The sequence below is a fragment of the Pseudogymnoascus verrucosus genome, assembly GCF_001662655.1.
Source record: "Pseudogymnoascus verrucosus strain UAMH 10579 unplaced genomic scaffold scaffold_4, whole genome shotgun sequence".
Classification (NCBI taxonomy): Eukaryota; Fungi; Ascomycota; class Leotiomycetes; order Thelebolales; family Thelebolaceae; genus Pseudogymnoascus; species Pseudogymnoascus verrucosus.
In genome coordinates, this window is record NW_017263655.1 from 431,031 (window position 1) to 450,605 (window position 19,575).

The 19,575-nt window shown below is 50.1% G+C and overlaps 10 protein-coding genes across 10 annotated transcripts; 6 read left to right on the plus strand and 4 right to left on the minus strand.

The window, feature by feature from the left end:
• Window positions 1-157: 157 nt before the first annotated feature.
• On the plus strand, window positions 158-2,188 carry VE01_01503 (uncharacterized protein). Its single transcript, XM_018271024.2, has 2 exons — window positions 158-995; window positions 1,044-2,188. The coding sequence occupies exons 1-2, from the start codon at window positions 968-970 to the stop codon at window positions 1,892-1,894; spliced, it is 879 nt and encodes a 292-aa protein (XP_018134042.2). The 5' UTR covers window positions 158-967; the 3' UTR covers window positions 1,895-2,188.
• A 61-nt stretch (window positions 2,189-2,249) lies between these two features.
• Window positions 2,250-3,701, plus strand: VE01_01504 (uncharacterized protein). Its single transcript, XM_018271025.2, has one exon. The coding sequence runs from the start codon at window positions 2,757-2,759 to the stop codon at window positions 3,366-3,368; it is 612 nt and encodes a 203-aa protein (XP_018134049.1). The 5' UTR covers window positions 2,250-2,756; the 3' UTR covers window positions 3,369-3,701.
• A 139-nt stretch (window positions 3,702-3,840) lies between these two features.
• On the plus strand, window positions 3,841-5,807 carry VE01_01505 (uncharacterized protein). Its single transcript, XM_018271026.2, has 4 exons — window positions 3,841-4,035; window positions 4,094-4,771; window positions 4,846-5,076; window positions 5,128-5,807. The coding sequence occupies exons 2-4, from the start codon at window positions 4,157-4,159 to the stop codon at window positions 5,284-5,286; spliced, it is 1,005 nt and encodes a 334-aa protein (XP_018134048.1). The 5' UTR covers window positions 3,841-4,035; window positions 4,094-4,156; the 3' UTR covers window positions 5,287-5,807.
• Window positions 5,742-7,760, minus strand: VE01_01506 (uncharacterized protein). The gene has a single exon (XM_018271027.2). It carries the CDS (start codon window positions 7,643-7,645, stop codon window positions 6,044-6,046), a length of 1,602 nt encoding a protein of 533 aa, XP_018134047.1. The 5' UTR covers window positions 7,646-7,760; the 3' UTR covers window positions 5,742-6,043.
• Window positions 7,724-9,861, plus strand: VE01_01507 (uncharacterized protein). Its single transcript, XM_018271028.2, has 2 exons — window positions 7,724-8,392; window positions 8,441-9,861. The coding sequence occupies exons 1-2, from the start codon at window positions 8,257-8,259 to the stop codon at window positions 9,661-9,663; spliced, it is 1,359 nt and encodes a 452-aa protein (XP_018134046.1). The 5' UTR covers window positions 7,724-8,256; the 3' UTR covers window positions 9,664-9,861.
• Window positions 9,472-12,619, minus strand: VE01_01508 (uncharacterized protein). The gene is made up of 2 exons (XM_018271029.2): window positions 11,747-12,619; window positions 9,472-11,695 (listed from the first exon to the last, which is right to left on the minus strand). The coding sequence occupies exons 1-2, from the start codon at window positions 11,870-11,872 to the stop codon at window positions 9,977-9,979; spliced, it is 1,845 nt and encodes a 614-aa protein (XP_018134051.1). The 5' UTR covers window positions 11,873-12,619; the 3' UTR covers window positions 9,472-9,976.
• Window positions 12,620-12,730: 111 nt separating this feature from the next.
• Window positions 12,731-14,264, plus strand: VE01_01509 (uncharacterized protein). The gene is made up of 3 exons (XM_059463368.1): window positions 12,731-13,374; window positions 13,424-13,670; window positions 13,723-14,264. The coding sequence occupies exons 1-3, from the start codon at window positions 13,172-13,174 to the stop codon at window positions 14,044-14,046; spliced, it is 774 nt and encodes a 257-aa protein (XP_059320025.1). The 5' UTR covers window positions 12,731-13,171; the 3' UTR covers window positions 14,047-14,264.
• VE01_01510 (uncharacterized protein) lies at window positions 14,120-15,901 on the minus strand. Its single transcript, XM_018271031.2, has one exon. The coding sequence runs from the start codon at window positions 15,672-15,674 to the stop codon at window positions 14,181-14,183; it is 1,494 nt and encodes a 497-aa protein (XP_018134211.2). The 5' UTR covers window positions 15,675-15,901; the 3' UTR covers window positions 14,120-14,180.
• HIS2 (histidinolphosphatase) lies at window positions 15,701-17,236 on the plus strand. The gene is made up of 4 exons (XM_018271032.2): window positions 15,701-15,891; window positions 15,980-16,238; window positions 16,335-16,871; window positions 16,919-17,236. Exons 2-4 carry the CDS (start codon window positions 16,077-16,079, stop codon window positions 17,159-17,161), a joined length of 942 nt encoding a protein of 313 aa, XP_018134212.1. The 5' UTR covers window positions 15,701-15,891; window positions 15,980-16,076; the 3' UTR covers window positions 17,162-17,236.
• On the minus strand, window positions 17,230-19,342 carry VE01_01512 (uncharacterized protein). Its single transcript, XM_018271033.2, has one exon. It carries the CDS (start codon window positions 19,079-19,081, stop codon window positions 17,330-17,332), a length of 1,752 nt encoding a protein of 583 aa, XP_018134213.1. The 5' UTR covers window positions 19,082-19,342; the 3' UTR covers window positions 17,230-17,329.
• Between the last annotated feature and the right edge of the window lie 233 nt (window positions 19,343-19,575).

Sequence of the window (19,575 nt, forward strand, 5' to 3'; positions counted from 1 at the left end):
GCGCGATCTGGCGCATCCGGAGGTTGGTAGGTTGGTGGTCAGGAACGCGGCGTCGGGAGACGAGTCGACGCCAATCCGTTTTTGGCGAAATGTCAGATGCATAAAGAGAGGGAGGAGGCGAATAGTTTGTGACTGTTGGTTTCTACCGATTTGTCGATGGATCTGGATCAACAAAGTTACATCATACAGTTACAATAACCATATATACGCAATATACATTTTATTTATTCTATATCTACGATATGGATGGTTCCGTTCGTATGGAACGGAACGTGTTGATTCACCGACAACAACTGAGTTGGCCACACATGTAGGTCGCCATATACTCCGTCCCATTATGTTCCCTCTCCGCTCGCCTTCTTGCAGGCTGATCCCGTCGTCCAATTTAACCCCCAAAAATTGGCCGACTTCTCTTGAAATCTCCGTTTTCTCTGTCGGCACATGCGCTGGATACTATTGTCCTCCATGTTGCCATTTCTCTGGCAGCAGATTCTTTCATTTCCTCATCACATTGACAGGTGGCGGGACCTTGGCAGCTGCGCCTGGAGTGGTACAGAGAGGCATATTTCATTTTCATGTATTTGGTTTGCTCCCTCGGGGATCATGTCGGCTTACTGCCACGATGCCCCATGGACCGAAAGCGCACTATTGTTTGGTTGTGTATATTTGGTGAGACGGAGCAAAGATCAGCTGCTTGTGATTGCTCCGATACTGTTCGGTTCTATATATTATTTTGATCTCTTTCCCCCAGGCAAACGCTCTTCTTTCTCTTCCTAAATCCCAAAAGGCGCGAATGCGAGGGAGTCGATTTCGTCGTATCTTTCCTGTTGGCAATATTGAGGCCGTTTAGGATTCGAGATTTACTCCTGAAGCCCTGAGCTCTTTCTCGAACGCCTCATTTATTGGGCCACACCTGAGTTGCATATGCTGTGCGATCATACTCACTCTGCAGCTGCATATCCGAAAAATGGTCGACTATAGACGATATTTGGACTGTACGGTATCCCGACCTGAATCAGACTCTACCTACTAATCCAAAATAGACCCTGGTGGTAGAATCGTATACGACATGATGGCCAACAGAAGCCCGGGGTGGCGAGATAGACATTTACGTGCAGAGATTCTTCCTCCGGGATGGAAGATGGGAATATCTAGGCTTGGCCGCACCCCATTCTACGATCCGCTCATTGTTCAAGAGCCAGTCGAGCGCCTACCCATCCTCCCAAGGCGAACTATTAGCCCACGATACCAAGCTACAGATCCATGTTACGATGACCTCGATCAACTGAATCCACGGCTCTATCCAGAGCATGCCGACCTTGTCCAGCGCCAAGGGCCTGGTTCTGCCGGAGGTTACAACGGCCGATTTGACGACCGTGTCAGAGATGAGATTTACCTAGATTCAGATGATGACTATCCACCGCCCAGAACTGGCCGGGTACGGAGACCTCTACCTGAGAGGGTGCACGAAGATATCGTGGCTGGGCCACGATTAACCTCTCACGATTTGGACGTTGTACATCATAATCCCCATCTTCAACATATGCGAGATGAATTGAGGCAACAATCGCTGAGGCCAATCCTCCATGACCGCCCTCACCACTTTCATGGACACCATCATAGCCACCGTCCGCCCCACCACCACCCCCGCGGTCGTCGACGCGTTCACTTCGCAGATGACTTGGACGACGACCTTGACTGGAGGAACCCCTTCGAACGACGCAGGATGCCATATCGCTTCATCGAAGAAGAACTGGACTTTCCCTACGACGAGATATTTTACTCGGATGATGAGATCGATCTACATCGTAGATACGCTGCCCATGAGAGGCTGCTCATGGCACCGAGGGAGAGAGGGTCAAGGGAGCGCTGGTGGGAATTAGATGACGATTAGAGCCCTCATATGTCAGCGAAGGGATGGTTTACTGTTCTGCTACATCTGCATAATGACGAGGGAGAGGAGCGATTGCTTTCATTGTATCTGAATCGTCTGCATGCCCACTTATGATGTTCTTGGCTAGTTTGTTGCATATATTCTATAGAATGGCATTATGCAAGAGTATCTCGCCAGTTGTCAGACCACAGACTGATGCATCACATTCACCACCAAAGTAGTCATACAATACCACTTCTCGGCTTTCGAGGCTCCATCTCTCCCGTGTCCATGCCGGATATCCGTCACAAGCCCACTCTCACGTAGGCCAAGTGGCTGCCAACGCGCCTAATTGCCGTATAGGGCCCAACCAACACGGCGGCAAAAGGGCACTAGATATTGGCTTTTAGAATGACGGTCCAGGGCCAGGTGATGCGTGTAATAACAATAGAAACAGCTCAGCCTCTCGGGTCAAGCCGATTCATAGTAGTGGCGTAGGAGGAGTCGTAGTTCGTATATGGGTGCACACGAAGTGAATGTGTGGCTGAAGACACGCTATTATGAAATTCGAGGCTGTGCAGTCCGAGCTCCCCACCACCAACAACAGAATCATTGGGCTGTGGCTCACCCCTGCTCCCCCACGACAATCCTTAACCCCTCCAGGTAGATTCACTCGCGGGGCGGGAGGCCCCTCCACATGAAGCCCTGGTGCGTAAGCAATCTCAGCCCTCTGAGGTAAGTATATCTCTCATCCTTCATCTCCCGTTCACTCACACCTATAAATCATCCTCCTCCCCATCCTCATCATCGCCTCCATCAAGCAAACTCCATCCAAACCACAACCTACGTCTCCCTTCCTCAACCTACCGACCTAAGCAACAAAATGTCAAGCAACGACTACTACGGAGGCGGCGGCGGCGGCTACAACCAGCAACAGAACTACGGCGCTCCTCCCCAGGGACAAGGCGGCTATCCTCCACAGCAACAACAATACCCTCCCCAGCAACAAGGAGGCTACCCCCCTCAACACCAAGACCAATACGGCCAACAGCAACAACAAGGCTACAACCAGCACGGCGGCGCACCCCAAGGCTACCCTCCCCAGGGCCAGTACCCGCCCCAGCACCAAGGCGGCTACGACAACCGCGGCGACCCAAACTCCCAGCAACAACACGGTTACCAGCAACAGGGCGGCTACCCGCCTCAGGGACACCAGCAGCAGGGCCAGTACGGCGCTCCTGGTCAAGCCTATCCGGGTGGCGGACAGGAGGGTGACAGAGGTCTGGGAGCTACGCTGATCGGCAGTGCCGGAGGTGGATTCTTGGGACACCAGATGGGTGGAGGTATGCTCGGAACGGTTCTCGGTGGAGTTGCGGGAGCAGTTGGAGCGAATGTCCTGGAGGGCAAGCACAAGAAGAAGAAGAAGGAGAAGAAGGACAAGAAGCACAGGAAGAGGGGTGGGTCGAGCAGCAGCTCCAGCTCGGACTCCGACTAAATGTTGGGGGTGTCGCGAGATACTCCCAGGGGATGGGATCGGTTTAGTTAAGGGTATGAGGGGTGGATTTCTGTTGGCGCACTAAGGTGGTTGAGTGCTACGAACTGTTATGCTTGGCCTATGGCACTTTTGATGTTTTTTATGAATGGGCTTTTTCTAGCTGGCTGTATCTATTCGTTGAGTGCGAGCGGAGATTTCTAATGCAGGACAATAGAGATAGCTTAGAGTGAAAGCTACAGCTGCCTCAGCTTTCTTTTGAACAATTGACGAAGAGCGTTTAGGGTTGTCCATAGCTCTATTTATTAAATTACCCGCAAGTTCCTGTCAATACATGCGTTTATTCTAAGTGAACCGTCTACCCCGGTGCTAAAAGTCAATAGATCAGCGCCACAAAATTACTATCAATGTAGGTGTCCTGCATGCTAAGAAAATGCCAATATTTTATCCTACGGATGACGCACAAAGCCCCTCACAAACACATAGCTCTTGGCGTGGGTTTATCTTCGCAGAATGAGAGTCCTAACTATTCGCATCCGTACATGCATAGGCTATATAGGGCAGGCGGGGCATGGCTGGCATCCTGGCACCATGATTTGCGGTAATTTATTCCTCCGATTTATCATCTTCTTACGGCTTCATATTATACATCCGTTGATCGGCCTGCACGGTAGGGACCTTGTTGTTTATATATATGTGCATCTTCTCATCTTATTTAATATCTGCAGCATGTTCTTCGATTTTTTTTGTCGCCCTCCCATCGTATCTATCGCCCAAAGGCACTGTTTGCGATGCTCAACCATATGTATGAAATCACGAGCGACTTGACGGATAATCGACCCCGCCAAAGACTCAAGGATCCTGATGAGAAACCTAAGTTTGAGAACCTCGGCTCTGTGAACGGCTCAACCACAGCCCGAGATACCCAAACTGGTTCATGCAAAAGCAGAGGCGCCGTCCTACTCGCTTGGGCGGATATCGAGCCATGGCGACAATACAACCGCTTTATTATTCGCAGCTACAGGCCCGCAAGCAACTCCTATCTGAAGTCTATTAGCAGTCTTGGGTACATCCATGACCAGACCGTTAACATCTATAGCCATCTGCTAGGTGCCGTGGGGTTTGTAGCTGCCGGCTGTGTGCTCTATTCTATAATTTCCCCTCGGTATCATTCCGCAACATGGGTGGACGTTGCGGTATTCGGCGCCTTCGCCATGGGCCTATTCATGTGCCTAACATTATCCGCTGCATTCCACACATTCAATAATCATTCAAGTATCGTGTATGATTACTTCTTCATGCTCGACATGCTCGGCATCAGTTTCCTCATAATGGGCTCCTTCTACCCCAGCATCTACTACTCCTTCTACTGCGAGCCAGGACCGAGGTATTTGTATTGGGCCATGGTACGCTACGCTCTGCTCTCACAACAGCTCCCCCATAGAAGAAAAAACGCCCTTTTACTCACAGTTTCTGACAGATCACGGTGTTCGGATCGGGGGTTATCATTGCTAGTATCACCCCGAAGTTCAGACACAGGTCCTGGCGGCACCTGAGGACTGCTTTGTTCCTGGCAATGGGGCTGACGGGTATTGTGCCTATGACACATGCGGCTTTGACTTTTGGGATTGATCAGGCGAATCGTCAGATGGGCTGGTATTGGTATATTCGGGAGGCGATGTGGTATGTGGGGGGTGCTGTGATTTATATGGTGAGTCTCGCACTCCACGGAGTTAACAGGGGATAATCTAATAAGTTTCAGGCCAAGGTCCCTGAACGCTTTGCCCCAGGGAGGTTTGATGTCTGGGGGAGCTCTCATCAGATATTTCATGTCTGTGTCCTTTTGGGAGCTGCGTCGCATCTGACTGGTGCGATCAAGGGGTTTGATTATAATCATGACCCTATGACGCGCAGATGTTGAGAGAAGTATGACTGGCAGCGTTATTCTCAGGAAGGCTAATTAACTTCTTTATAAACCGAGAATATCAGTGGGTCGATAGTAGGGAAATTGTTGGATATCAACGAGGCTGATAGCCTATATTTCCAAGGAAGATTCGAGAGGTGTTTGGGCGATAGCTTTTCAACAAGTTAAGCATATGGTGATTAGGTATTAGTATATAGTTCGGGAGACTTCAGAGGCTCAAGCGAGTCAAGCGTGTTGCAAAGGAAGGAGCAATTCTTGATGATGATGAAGGAAGGAGCAGCCCCTCGTGCTCTAGAAGGAAGGAGCTGCCCTCTTACATTGGTGAGGAAGGAGCTGTTCATTATGCTGTAAAGAGAAGGAGCAGCCCACCATCCTCCCGAAGGAAGGAGCGGCTCCTTATTTTGCAAGCGGAAGGAGCAGTTCTCTTATGTCGCAGAAGGAAGAAGCGAGTGACGGCGACGGTTGGAACTAAGATTAATAATATATTTTGCAAATATGGAAGGAACGATTCACTACGCAAGCCATATGCTCGCACTTTCCCTACTAACGGTGACGGAACTCACAGTGAAAAGCGTAGAACGATTTCGAGTCCACAAGATTATCCCAAGGTCATCGAGGGCTGCCCATTAAATAGGTGACACTGCAGTGTAATATACAGACCAAGATTGTCTCTGTCTAGATTTTGTGCTCATATACCCATTAAGATTCGTTAAGCGTCGCGGTGGCGAGATACAGCCCTTTGACCCATCTCGTCTCAGGTGCCAGCCTTCTCATCAGCACCCTCCCTCATATCTCCCTCCAGCATGCTACTAGACCCATAAACGCCACCGTCAAGGATCACTTCCTCATTATCATCGTAGTCGTCTTGCAACCGTCGCCACGTCTTTTTTCTCGTCTGCGCCTCGCCATCTTCCACCCCCTTCCCCTCAGGAGGCGTAAAGACCGGCCTTATCAACCCCCCAATCAGCGGGTTCCGACTATATGCTCCCCCCGATGTCCTCGCATCGGCCTGCTCGTAGCCACCAGCATCTACACCTTCACCCTCATCTATATTTTCCTTATCCTCCACAGTATCATGGTACTTAACATCCACCCTCTTAAACGTCTTCACCAGTTTCCCTCCCACAACATCCAAGCTCACCATCTCCCTCTTCTTCTCATACTCCGGCTTAGCATTCCACTCCTGCTCCCTCAACACCTTCTGCTGCTGCTTCAGCATCCTCGCCCGCTCCATCGGCCCCGCCCATTGACTAACGCCCACATCCGGCGTCGCAAAGTCGGCAGCCTCATCGTATACCCGCGTACGACTTGCATTCTGCGCCTGGAACCCTAACAAGCGGTCACGATGCGCCTGCGCTTTCTCTGCGGCGCTCAATCCCTCCCCATCACCCCTCGAGATCTCTGCTGGCGTCGGGCCCGCAGGCACGGCCGCCGCACGGCTCACGTAGGGGTTCTTGGTTGTCTCAACCCGGCGATGTGCAGCGCGGTCAATAGCTTGTTTCTCCTGCGCCCTATCGGCCCTCAATTCTCGCACGATATTATCGCGGTCCTCGGGCCGGAGGATCGGCTGGCCGCAGAACGTGCACGGTCCGAACCCCTCCTTGACACATATGACTTTCCCGCAGTTGAGGCAGTTCGGCGCGGCAGCAAGGAGAGCATGTTTCGTGGCTATACAGTTGCAGGCGCGCGAGGCGTTGGAGACGGCGGATGTAGATGCGTTCTCGAGACTGTAGATAAGGGCGTCGAGTTCAGAGAGGTTCGCGGAGGCGCTGCTCATGGGCGTGCCGCCTGTGATGCTTATTTTCGTAGGCCGCGCGGAGGGGCGCGCGGGGGAGGAGGTGCGGGTTGTTGGGGCGCTGGATGGTTTTTTGAGGGGATCGGAGATCAGGCGCCCGGCTGCTGAGGGCGGTGGGCGGGGAGGAGGAGTTTGTGTCTTCTTGGGTGGGTCGCGGAGGCTGAGGTTGTTGTTCTGCTGTGATGGTCCTGCGCGAGGTGGAACGTAGGCGTCATTGCCTTTCTTTTGGTATGCCTTGCCTTGCCCCGCATAGGTAGTCTCTTGCACCTTGCGGGGAGCGGGAGTGTGGATTTGCGGCTTCTTCTTTTTGGGCGCGCGGGTTGACTTTGGGACGGCGGACGAAGCGGAAGAAGACGAAGCTTGGTTGCTTGAGGAGCTTGGTGCTGGCTGACGTCGTGAGTTGAAGGTGGATATGAATTCGATGGATGCTGGTGACTCGCCCAGCAGATTGTTGAAGTGTTCTACGGCTTCTTGTGGAGGCAGAGTTGATGCGTAGGCAAGGACCTGCTGGAGATCTTCCTCCGGCAGTGGAAGAAGCTTGGAGAGCTGTTGGAGAGACATTTCGTATTAATCTTGCGAATATACTGTTGTATGAAGTTAGTATTGCGCCGTCGACATAATAACTTCTGGAGCTTCGGAGTTATGTACGGCCGCGGTGTGATAAGGTTACTCGTGGGGGCGATCGTTATGTATGTACCTTCCGTATATAACTTAGCACAATGTGTACATCGTTCGTGGTGGATCTTGGTGGACAGGAACAACAAAATGAGGGGGTTTGAGGGGTAGGACAGCATACAACAACCACCAAGGCCCCTCCCTCTTCTGTTATGTAAACTGCGCCCTTTCAATCACAATATACTCAGGACTAGAGGAGTTATTATCATATTACAAGTTGCATATATTGCTTATCTTAAGACATATATCAAGAAGTTATACGTTTTGTTGCAAGATATATTCTGGATAAGCCTAAATAACCCCACCAACAAGCCTCAATAGAGTCATCGAGGACTCCTGCAATCAAAAGCTTCAGGTGACTCACAAGTCTATATAAATATTGGTTCTATATCTTTTGTTGCTTCCCGAACTCTGTTCTTGCAATTGGCATATCCAGAATATATTTTATCATTTATACCCGATATAACACGGCCAATCGCACCATAGTATCATTCAAGATGGACAACTTTTCTTCACTCCACATCGACCTCCACCTCAGCGAAGCTAAGGATGTGACCTATACTCGCACTCCATTCGGAAAGGAGATGCGGAAGCTCTTCAGCTTTGACCCTGAGTACAGGAATTTGAACCATGGTAAGGGCCTTTGACTCGAACGGTACCAGAGGCTTATCATCTCTCCAGGCTCATATGGCTGCTATCCTCGCGCAATCCGGGCAGTAGCCAACCACTTCAAGGACCAGAAGGAGAGTCGCCCCGATCCCTTCGTCCGCTACGCCTACAATGACTATCTGGACAAGTCCCGCGCCGCCGTTGCTGCCCTTGTCAATGCCCCAGTTAACAACTGCGTGTTTGTCCCCAACGCGACCACAGCCGTCAACACTGTTCTCCGTAACATCCCTTGGAACAAAGACGGAAACGACGAGATCCTGAGCTTTAGCACCATATACGGCGCTTGCAACAAGACCATCGCCTACATTCGTGACTCCACTGGCCTTGTTTCCAACCGCGTGATCACGACGGAGTATCCAATCTCCAATGCGGACTACGTTTCTCTTTTCCGCAAGGCCATTGCCGCCTCCCGTGCAGAGGGCAAGAACCCCCGTGTGGCCTTATTTGACACCATCGCCTCCATGCCCGGTGTCCGTATCCCCTTCGAGGCCCTGACCGCAGTCTGCAAGGAAGAAGGCGTTCTCAGTTTGATTGACGGTGCCCACAGCATCGGCCAGATCCCGCTGGACTTCGCCACGCTCGATCCCGATTTCTTCGTCTCCAACTGCCACAAATGGCTCTTTACCCCACGCGGATGTGCCGTCTTCATCGTCGCCGAGCGCAACCATAACATCATCCGCTCCACGCTGCCAACATCGGAGTCCTACCGCCCTGAGGGCGTGCCCGAGAAACCATCGCCTACTGGGAACCCGCATTTTGTTGCGATGTACGAGTGGGTCGGCACCCAGGATAACGAGCAGTATCTCTGCGTCCCTGAGGCCATCAAGTGGCGCGAGCAGGTCTGTGGCGGCGAGAAGGCAATCTATGAGTATAACAACAGTCTCCTGCGAAAGGCGACGAAGCTCGTGGTGTCTGAGCTCGGTACCGAGGTGCTTGAGAATGAAGAGGGCACGTTGATGGATTGCACCATGTCGTTTATCCGACTGCCGCTCAGCCTTGAGAAAGACGGTGGGTCTGTGAAGGCTGAGGACTTTGGTACTATCCTCACGTATCTGGGGCAGACAATGGCCTCGGAGTATCAGTCTTATATTGCGACTAGTGTTTTCCAGGGTGGGATCTGGTGTCGATTGAGCGCGCAGGTTTATCTGGACGAAGACGATTTTGTGTTTGCTGCGAAGATGCTGAAGGATGTGTGTGAGAGGGTTAACAAGGGCGAATACTTGGCCAAGGCTTAAGAGACTAGAGAGACATTTGTTGCGTGACAGTGTATTGAGGATAGTTGGTGATGAGAGCGGAGTTTCATGTTTCTTCGAAAATTTATGACTCGAGAACTCGTAGATATCTGTGCCACTTGAAAGACGCCATCGGTTGCGTGGTTTATACATTGAGAATCAAGAGGTTATAATTTGCGGTTGAGCACAAGGATGTTTGAGACGAAGTGATAGCAGCTGCCACACTTTAACTGAATTTAAACTCGCCATGGTATATTTACGACCTAAACGGTCCTCTACTCCTTTAAACTCCTTCATAACTTCATATACAGAGCTACTAATAGTCCGCCCAACGTATCACCTTGGGCGGACTGCTCAGAGGGCTCGAAAGAATCGCGTCTATGCTCGTCAACTTCTTAATCCTCACTGCTCTGGGCGTCATCGGCTGTGGAAGCACCGGCACAGCCTCATCACTAGTCGGCGGCGACGGTAATGCGCGACGCTGGCCATTTGTAGATTTCGGCTTGCCATTGGCGGGGATAGTCAGTCCCTGCACATTGGATGACAGATTGGAGAGTGGGATTCTCGAAGTCTGCTTCTTGGTTGTGGCTGGCAACGAACGGCGGCGTGGTACGGTGCTCTTTGGAGCTGCCTGCTTGTGCAGTCCATCTATCCTCTTGATCATCTTCGCCGCTTCTTCGTCTTCGCCACGGCCTGTCAACTGCCTCAGAGATGAAAGAATATTCCATTGAAGGTATGCACCGTTTGTAAGGTCTGGCCTCATAGCGCTGGGATTCTTGGGCGTGGTAGTAGGCTTGTCGTTTTTGGGTTTCGTCCCTTGTTCAAGCCATATATCACCTCTCCTCTGTCTCAAGTCTGTGACCCATGCATCACAATCCCATTCTACCCAGTAGTCAATCACGTCTCCCCATATACTGTCAGGCGGCTTCGTCTGGTTAACAAATACCACGGAGCCGCCTCGTCCATGCACTGCCTTTGCAAACTCTCGGACCATAACTTTTAAACCGTGGACACGCATACTCGTGCCTAAGATGAGTAGTATGTCTGGACCGAGAGATAAATCGTGCGTTATGAGAGGCCCAACGAGATCGGCGCTCGGATGCTCCTCGCCATATAAGACGATATCCGGTCGTAATCTGCCAACAGCAAGACTGCGCCTTCCCTTGTCCTCTCGCTTGGCGCTATTTGCTAAGCACGAGGGGCACTCGGGAGCGTCGCCTGCTAGAGTCATAACTTGTCGGTCAACGTCCCAAGTTGCCTGCTGTGCACATAGGCCACACCTGAGAAACTTTAAACTGCCATGTAAATGAACGACTTCCACGCCGGAGTCTTGCTTTCCCCCTGCTATGTTTTCTGTTTGCGCTTCCTTTCGGAGTTTTGGGTTGAAACGTCCGCGAGTGCCTGGTCCCCGTGCTAACTCGGTGCAGAGTGTTTCGCGTTCTTCGAGCATGTCTATATTTTGGGTATAATTACGGACAAGTCTGCCCCCATCACGCAGTGCCCGAATGAACTTATGTGTGGCTGTCGTTGACGTGACATCGTTGTAAATCTTTTTCCTTAGGCTCGATATGAAGGTGTAGAATATTGACGTTGTTAGCTTGTCAGTCCAGATTATGGAGTCAAACAAGTCCTTGCCCTTCATATTCGGAAGGCTTTGTCTCGATGCCGTAGACCTGCGAGACGCCTGAGACGAAGGTATGGGCTCGTTAACAGCTTCAGCTGAAACATCTTTTGGGGTCTCCTCCATTTCTTTGGTGGGAATTTCCGAGGGGGTATCTGGATTCGAGCCTGCGGAGTCTGAATCCGTTGCCTGAGTGTGAAAAGACTGTGATGATCGAAGCTGCCGGCGTAATGGTGCCTCTTTTATAATCCCATTTTCCAGCTCCGAGGACCCAAGAGAGCATGACCTGTCAAGCTTCCTCCGTTTCAGGGGACGATCATCAATATCGCCAGTGTTGGGATTCGTCTTGTTCGCCGCAGCTGCATCGTATTGGGCTTGAATAAGGGTATAAAGTCCGTTCTCCGACCTGAAATCCTATTGAAATCATAAGCTCAATGGATTGGAAATTGTCGGGGCTAAACTTACAGGTATGCCACAATTTGTAGAGATTCCAGCTCCTGTTATGACAACCACCTTCTTGGATTTTGACAGGGCATCTGCAATCTCTTGCAGCTGCAGCTCACAAGCCGAAGAAACATTTGTTGTGGGCATTGCACTGTTTCCCTGTCATATGCAGACAATCCGTGGTATCTTCCAGTTGACGCGACTTGGTAAATCTTCAGAACAGTTCTGTCCATAAACGCCTTCAAGCGCTAAAACAAACAGAAATGTGAACAATCCTCCTTTAAACCATTGTACAAATAGATCTGTTATATATATATATATCCGAGGTCGCGTCGTTCCTCACACAGTACCGGTCCTTCGATCTGCTCCAGTTGGGTCGTCGATTGCGCAATATCTCGTAGTAGGAGCCCGCCAAATACACTTCTTCGCAGCACTAGCTGATCCAAGCAGCGGAGAAGCCCCCACGGGTTATGTTGACTGTTTTGACGCGGAATCTTCGGAAATCGGAGCTGTTCGTCGACGGCCCGTTTGGATGTCGGTGGATGATTGAATCGGAGCGAATTAGACGTTAGATAGACGGGTTAAAATCGTTTAGGTATTGCAGGTTCGTTCACCGGGCGGATCAAGTATTCTTGCCCCCAGAAGTTCGCTGAGAGCTTCAGAGGATCCAAGGCGAACTTCGACGTCGCTGGCGCGTCGGGGAGCAAACACAGTATGAAAGGCGCGCTGTGAGGCTAGTTGTCGTCGTATAATAAGGCTGACGGTGGGATTTACTGTACGACGTGACACAGGTCCCTCAAGAATCCTGGGTCATTTCGTGTTGTGGTTATGTTGCCGTCGCGCTTTTGTCGGGAGTTGGGTGTAAACAATGAGAGCTCGTTATCAGACGATTGAGGTAACTCACTGATTGTCAAGGTCCGATCGTCAACCAGCAAGCTGGTCCGTGCATCCAACCCTTCTAGGGACCTCAGTTACCACCCCGAACTTCAACAACACTGGCGGTCCTGAAAGGCGATACAAATCTGTCTCCTCCAAGAAATGTTGATGGTTTATGTTGTTTGCAATATATGCGGTGCATTAAATACAAGTTTTCTCTTTCCGGTGCCCAAATCTCAGTCTACAACGGCGGCCTCTCATCAGTGATATGGCGGAGTCGATGTTTGCCCAGCCAGGATGGGCTTCGGTCAGTCCGAAATAACTCATACTACAACTTGAGAGTTTGCCTAGAAGAATAGGCAGTGACTTTGAAGATATAACCCTTGGCAATCAAGCAAGCTGCATTTGTGTGTATCGTTACAAACCCAAACTCGAGGTCGGATATAAGTCGTGAAGTTTTCCATTGTGTCATTTTCCTACTGTTTTTCCACTTATCTCTTCTGTTCGTCTTGTTCTTAGACACCTCGATTTTATAGTTCAGGCCTCCCTCTAAGAGCTAAACCCGTCAAGATGGCCGGTGGGTCCTATGTAATTGGAGGCCCTCGCTCTGCGTGGGATAAACAGTTCGTCTGGCCTCGAGAAGGAAGGAAGGGGAAAACACCAAGAGGCTGGTGGGGAGGCCTTATGAGCATTATGACAAACACCGGGCCTGATATTTTTATAACCCGGAAGAACGACACGACGCCCATCAAGCCAGATCACTGGGGGAACTGGCAAGTTCGAATCCTGATAGCCTCGATTACCCGCTGACCGGCAGAACAGGGACAGCTACGATAGCCCAGAAGCCCAGGCGCGCGAGCGCAGAAATTACGCATTCAATGCCGACAGGGGGAACCGGCGCTACGATCCTCATACGAGGAAGTATGTGCTGTGGGAGTTCACCAACAATTACGACCAAGACCCCGTCGAGAAGTATCCTCTCTTCACGCGCGAAGAGCATGAGTGGCTTGCCCGGCATCCTCGCAAGCGGCGCCCGAAGACCAAAGACTGGAGTGCTGCTGGGCCAAAGGTAAGTCCTACATCACGCTTGAAACGATGCATACTAACTGTTCGCAATATAGAGGTTCAGGAGAGAGCACAATGATTTTTGGAGAGATGCATTTCGCATTGGAGAGAATATACGGAATGGAATCCCTGAGCCTGAAGCAAGCCCTACAGTCAATCCAGGACTGTTCATGGATGATGCGTGGCGCAATCTGTATGACAGGAGGCAGGGGAGATGGCCTTCACTGCGGCGTAGGACTGGGGATGACTCGCTGCTGATCGAGAATACGCGTTATAATCGCGGTCAGATGCGGGGATCAATGCATGATTACGGCCTGTATGAGGATGACAGGCTATACGATGGCGAGGATTACGAGGACAGATCGTACTATCCCTATTGATCTCACTGGGTTTGGGTTTGGCAGAGCTGGTGGCTTCTACTGTTTGACTTTCCGATAGTTATGCGGACTTCATGAAAAGTTAAAATATTTCATTTTAAAATCCGCCAATTTAAATATTTAATAAACTGCTATATTTATTCCAACCCCCTAAGAACTGTGTCCGCAAAAGAGCGAAGGACCACCGGCGTCTCCTCGAAGCTCATCCAACTACTCCCAACCGCTACAAATACCAGCTTCTGCCTTGGTGCTACCCAAATAACCTGTCCGCCACTGCCCAATGCCATATACGCTCCTACCGATCCGTCCCCTGGCACATGTCTACCTCCCTCATTAGAATGAAAGAAATACCCATATGGATAGTCACCCTCTCTCGTCTGACTCTTTGTCGCCGCCTCTATATAATCAGCTGATACGATACGGTTTCCACGATACGCGCCACCCCCCAGCAGCAGCTCGCCAACCTTTGCGAGGTCAGTAAGCGTCATATTAAGCCCACCAGACGGCAATACAAAAGGGGTGCCATCCACAGAGTCTTCATGCATCCGCGTCCAAGTGTAGTTGGTGATGCCGAGCGGGCCAAATAGATACTTGCGCGCAAAAGCCTCGATGCCAAGCCCAGATTTACGCTCGATGAGCAAGCTGACAATGGTAGGAAGGCTGTTATCATAGTGATATTTAGCGCCTGGGTCTCCATAGCGCCGAGGGGCGTTGAGGATAAGCGACGCAACTGAAGTGGAAGTGAGCATTTTTGCAGTGTCGCGCTGGCTGAAGGCGGTGCCAGGTGTCATTGAGAGGGCGTGGCGGAGGAGGATGGGTGGGGAGTCGGTCCAAGCTGAGGGAATATCAAAAGCGGCTGCGACGGGATCATCGAGGGAGAGAAAGCCTTCATCAATGGCAATACCAGTAAGGAGAGAGACGATAGATTTGGTGATTGAGGCACATGGATGGGAATCGGAGGCTGTGAGGCCGTAGTAGTAGGATTCGTGGACGCGGTGTCCATCCTTGAGAATGAGAAGGCCTTCAACGCGATTATCTGGGTGACTACGCGGCCTGATAATAGCTTGTATGGCAGCGTCAAGTTGCTCAGCGGTCATGTTCAAGGCCTCTGGGGCGGCCGTGGACATGAAGTCGGCATTATTTGGGTGGCTCTCAGGGGCTACATCGAGACGAGGAGCTAGGTACTTCTCGTGTTCCGGGGCGCCTTGTTTAAGATGGACTTCTATAGTCTCTAGGCCAGTAAGGCCATCCCCCTCAATTTTGGCAATGAGAACCACACCGAAACTATTGCTGTGGAAGGTGCCGTAAATGGTAGCTGCTCCGCCGAGCCAGGTTGGCACAGTGGCCATGAATACATTGTTTGATGTATAGCTTATCTGACCCTCGAGAGGTTTTGGGGATCGCCGGTCATGGCGATGAAGATAGCTGTGCCCATCTCGGTATACAATATCAATAATGGTAAAATCATTGAACGGTTTCGTCGTGGACGTCCCTGACCAACGGCCCAGATAGGGGTCAGGTGCGTTCGAGGTGGAAGTAGACATCGCGAAAATATTGTAGTGATTGTAGTTATTATCGGATGATGTAACGGATAGAAATAGACTAGAAGAGAGCAGGATATATATACTCATATGCTTACCCTTGTCCGTCTGTGACCTCCATATAGCGTAGTTCAAGGCTTTCTGGTGCGTTCTTGGACAATAAAGGCAAAGGTGTGTGAAGTAGGAACTCGGCTTCAAATTAAAAAATATGAGGGGACAAAATGAAACTCATTCTATCTTAAGACAGTAATAAATTTACATAATTGGAAAGAACGAAGGCTAACAGTGGGATTATTTTGTACGGCAAGTACGTATACTTCCCTGAGTGGCGGTTTCCAATAATGAAGTTCAAAGTGATTTATTTGGTGGATGACTAATATTACAGCACCTTCCAGAGAGCTTTCCTTCTGTGTAACCCAGTCAACTCCAACTCTTCTGTCTCATCGTAAACAATATAATTGAACAAGCACAGTTAATTAACCGCTAGACACGATGGCGTTTACGATGCATTCTCATTCCGGGCAGTTTTGCCCGGGGCACGCGAAAGATCAGCTGGAAGAGGTGGTCCAGCGAGCTATAACGCTGGGGATGCGCCTTATATCAATTACCGAGCATATGCCTCGCACTCATGAGCAAGATTTATACCCCGAAGAAGTGCGTAGCTTCCCCTAACGATGATATTTTCCCTCAGCATCTTATATTCTTGCGACGGACTATCTTGGTCTGGTTATATACTGACATCGTCAATAGGTTGAAGCTGGGCACACTTCAAAGATGCTCCTTCCAAGGCACGAGGAATTTCTTGAGGAGGGTATTCGTCTGCGAGAAAAGTACGAGGGACAGATCCAAATCCTTATTGGCTTTGAGGGGGAATGGATACGCCCAACGTATGGACCCGTTATCAGAGGTCTTGCCAAGGACAGTAAAGTAGATTTCTTCATCGGCTCTGTGCATCATGTCCACGGGATTCCTATCGACTACGACAGGAACATCTATTTGAACGCACGGCAAATGGCGAATGATAGTGAGGAAAAGCTCTTTGAAGACTACTTTGATGCCATGTATGCTATGCTCCAAGATGTGCGACCACGGGTTATTGCGCACTTCGATTTGATCCGGTTGTTCAGCGACCTGCCAAACCAGGACCTGAAGACTTGGGATGGTGTATGGGCGAAGGCCGTGCGATGTCTGAAGATGATTGTCGATCAAGGTGGTTTGCTGGAGGTCAACAGCAGTGCTCTCCGCAAAGGTTTGCTCGAGCCGTATCCAAGTCGGAGTATTTGCGAGGTATGGTCTCTGGGCTTTATCTGTCACATAACACTAACAAGCTATAGGAATTTTTGAGCCTCGGTGGCAAGTTCACCTTGTCTGATGATAGCCACTCTGTTGCTCAAGTGGGGCTAAACTATGTACCGGTACAAAAATACCTTCAGGAGATAGGCGTCGAGACTCTGTGGTATCTTGAAAGACTCTCGGAGGAGGTGGCGAAAACATGCGTTGCCGGGTCACTTCGTCTTAAGACTGTGGCGTTAAGTGAACTTGACATGAAGGATTTTCCATACACAGTCAATGTTTGAGATAAAAGGATGACGGGCTTACTGTATAACTAAAAAAACGCCCGCTTTAAAAAAAATATATGATATCCCCATTTGATTTCCGCCAACAGCACTGGCATAGTAACAGTGCAAACCGAAATGGGTATTCTCTCTATGTCTACATCTGTTTATGCCTAATTCCGACCATCCTCACTTTTCCTGACCACTTTCAACTGCCAAAGCGTCATTGCTCTCTTCCAACCTCTTTTGGTGGTCTGCTGAAGCTTTGGCATCCAGCCTCACCCGTCTCTCCTCTCTCCAGCCAGGACCCCATTTGATTTCCGCCAACAGCATTGGCATCGTAACAGTGCAAACCAATGCAATGAAAGTGAAGCACCATCCTCTTCCCATTTTCTCTACCATGATATTAATAATTCCCGTGCCTCCAGCTCCCATAAAACATCTAACAAGGTTATTCGCCGCTGTAGCTGTCGCCGGGCTCTGGGGGTACAGATCCACCACTAGAGTGCTTAGGATATTAAATGAGCCGTTGACACAAAATCCTATCAAAAATGTGAGAACAAGAGGAGCAGCAAGATGTGCATTCTTCTCCATGGCCCAGCCATAGCAAATAATGCTGACGATCCCGACGCTCAGCATGGGCCATATTGTCCCTAGTCTCGCCTCTTCTATTGGAAAATGGCGCAGATCATCCCCGTGCTTGCGGTCAATTGCGAAACCGATTCGTTTGGCGATTCTCTTGTAGTTCCTGTCAAGGAGCTTTCCGTTGATGAAGGACGTCACTGCACAACCAACGCCAAAGGGGAGATAGCAAAGCCCTATTTCGAGATCATTGAATCCATACGTCTGCTTGAACATTGCAGGCATCGAGGATATAACGTCGTAAAAGGCGGTATAGATAAGAGAGTTGTAGAAGAGCACTAAGGCGACATCTTTTTCTGCGATAATGTAGATCGTCTTGAGAGGGTTGGGAAACTTGAGTTTGCGATGACTGGCAAGTTCATTTTGAGCCCTACGACGCTCGTTGGCAGTGGTGGAACGGGAGAGGGAATCTTGAGACTTCATCTCTTTGCGCTGGCGCAGGTAGTCCAAGATGGTCATATTCCAGCCCACTGGTGGAACCGATCCATTTCCCACAACATTACGGCCAGTCTCTGGAACGGTAATAACGTAGGGAACAAGCCATACTGCTGAAAAGATGAAACAAAACCAAAAGATTGATCTCCACCCCAGGAACTGCGCCAGAATTCCTCCGATTACTGGGCCTAGTGCGGGACCCAACATGGTGCCTGCGCCCACGATTCCAACATACGATCCTCGCTCAGAGCTCGTTGAGATATCTGCCACAACCCCATATCCCAAAGCAATACCGCCGCTGCTACCCGCGCTCTGTATGCAACGCAATACTAGCAACGCTGGAAAGCTGTTCTGAAGAGCCAGCCCAATATTGGCGCCAAGATAAATGATAGAGGCCACAATGTATGCCGGCCTTCTCCCCGCCATATCAGCAAGATCGCCGATAAATGTAGGTGCTATCCCCTGAAATATCATAAATGACGTTATGGTCACGTTGATAAGTGCATCCGAAACATTCAGATCCTTGGCCAGCGGATTCAGGGCGGGAAAATAAATATTTGCAGAGGTTGGCGATATGAAAGCCGCCACTGTGACCATGAAGACGAGATATTTCTTCTGCTTCTTAGAGAAGACCGAGTAGGGCGGTCCAGTCCGCACGGCTGTTAATTCTTCAAGGTCCCCATCTTCGGCTATGGCCTCGTCGTTGGCAGGCTGGAATCCTGTGCTTGCTGGTGGTATAGACTCGCTGGGAGATGGAGTTCCTGTGGTTTTCTCATCCAAGTCCTTTTCCAAGGTGTCACGAGAGATTGGCGTCCTCGTAGTTTCTTGTGGTTCAACGCCGAGACCATCCTTCTCTAGGCTCATAGTGCAGTATTACTCTGCCGCCGAAAATCACACATTAAGAGGCACCAATGAGTAAACCGGATTGAATTGAATTGGAAGAGAAAGATGAATTCAAGATAGGAAAGACAATGACGAGCAACCTACCTTATTAAAGCCGGTTTAAACCATGGATGGTTCATAGCGGCTATACGGAACTTGCGCGAAGAGCGGTGCCGTGCCGAGTTAAATCCACATCGTCTGTCTGGTGAGTTGCATTTGAGCATGGATGGTGGCGATATAGCGTCGTCGGAGTATCATTTGATTCGCGGACGTTGAGCAAATCTCGTTATTCCCGTTGGAGAAAAGTTGGAGAAGGAGAGGGGTCCGGTAATAATTTTCGGGAATAAAAAATCACCCCGCGATGGATCAGGCACAGGTACACCACACGTGGTATTGTATCATCTCCTGTAACACCGACATTGGATTTGACTTTTAGGAACAAAAATATCAAAAAAGCAATAGAAAAATCCACATAA

Excerpts from the sequence above, each read along its gene's own strand:
- VE01_01503 (XM_018271024.2), top strand. The coding sequence starts at position 968 with ATGGTCGACTATAGACGATATTTGGACT. Across the intron at positions 996-1,043 it reads CTATAGACGATATTTGGACT|ACCCTGGTGGTAGAATCGTA; the intron begins GTACGGTATCCC and ends AATCCAAAATAG.
- VE01_01504 (XM_018271025.2), top strand. The coding sequence starts at position 2,757 with ATGTCAAGCAACGACTACTACGGAGGCGGCGGCGGCGGCTACAACCAG.
- VE01_01505 (XM_018271026.2), top strand. The coding sequence starts at position 4,157 with ATGCTCAACCATATGTATGAAATCACGAGCGACTTGACGGATAATCGA. Across the intron at positions 4,772-4,845 it reads GGTATTTGTATTGGGCCATG|ATCACGGTGTTCGGATCGGG; the intron begins GTACGCTACGCT and ends AGTTTCTGACAG. Across the intron at positions 5,077-5,127 it reads GGGGTGCTGTGATTTATATG|GCCAAGGTCCCTGAACGCTT; the intron begins GTGAGTCTCGCA and ends AATAAGTTTCAG.
- VE01_01506 (XM_018271027.2), bottom strand. The coding sequence starts at position 7,645 with ATGTCTCTCCAACAGCTCTCCAAGCTTCTTCCACTGCCGGAGGAAGAT.
- VE01_01507 (XM_018271028.2), top strand. The coding sequence starts at position 8,257 with ATGGACAACTTTTCTTCACTCCACATCGACCTCCACCTCAGCGAAGCT. Across the intron at positions 8,393-8,440 it reads GTACAGGAATTTGAACCATG|GCTCATATGGCTGCTATCCT; the intron begins GTAAGGGCCTTT and ends TCATCTCTCCAG.
- VE01_01508 (XM_018271029.2), bottom strand. The coding sequence starts at position 11,872 with ATGCCCACAACAAATGTTTCTTCGGCTTGTGAGCTGCAGCTGCAAGAG. Across the intron at positions 11,696-11,746 it reads CTACAAATTGTGGCATACCT|GATTTCAGGTCGGAGAACGG; the intron begins GTAAGTTTAGCC and ends TGATTTCAATAG.
- VE01_01509 (XM_059463368.1), top strand. The coding sequence starts at position 13,172 with ATGGCCGGTGGGTCCTATGTAATTGGAGGCCCTCGCTCTGCGTGGGAT. Across the intron at positions 13,375-13,423 it reads CCAGATCACTGGGGGAACTG|GGACAGCTACGATAGCCCAG; the intron begins GCAAGTTCGAAT and ends CCGGCAGAACAG. Across the intron at positions 13,671-13,722 it reads GGAGTGCTGCTGGGCCAAAG|AGGTTCAGGAGAGAGCACAA; the intron begins GTAAGTCCTACA and ends TTCGCAATATAG.
- VE01_01510 (XM_018271031.2), bottom strand. The coding sequence starts at position 15,674 with ATGAGTATATATATCCTGCTCTCTTCTAGTCTATTTCTATCCGTTACA.
- HIS2 (XM_018271032.2), top strand. The coding sequence starts at position 16,077 with ATGGCGTTTACGATGCATTCTCATTCCGGGCAGTTTTGCCCGGGGCAC. Across the intron at positions 16,239-16,334 it reads AAGATTTATACCCCGAAGAA|GTTGAAGCTGGGCACACTTC; the intron begins GTGCGTAGCTTC and ends CATCGTCAATAG. Across the intron at positions 16,872-16,918 it reads CAAGTCGGAGTATTTGCGAG|GAATTTTTGAGCCTCGGTGG; the intron begins GTATGGTCTCTG and ends AACAAGCTATAG.
- VE01_01512 (XM_018271033.2), bottom strand. The coding sequence starts at position 19,081 with ATGAGCCTAGAGAAGGATGGTCTCGGCGTTGAACCACAAGAAACTACG.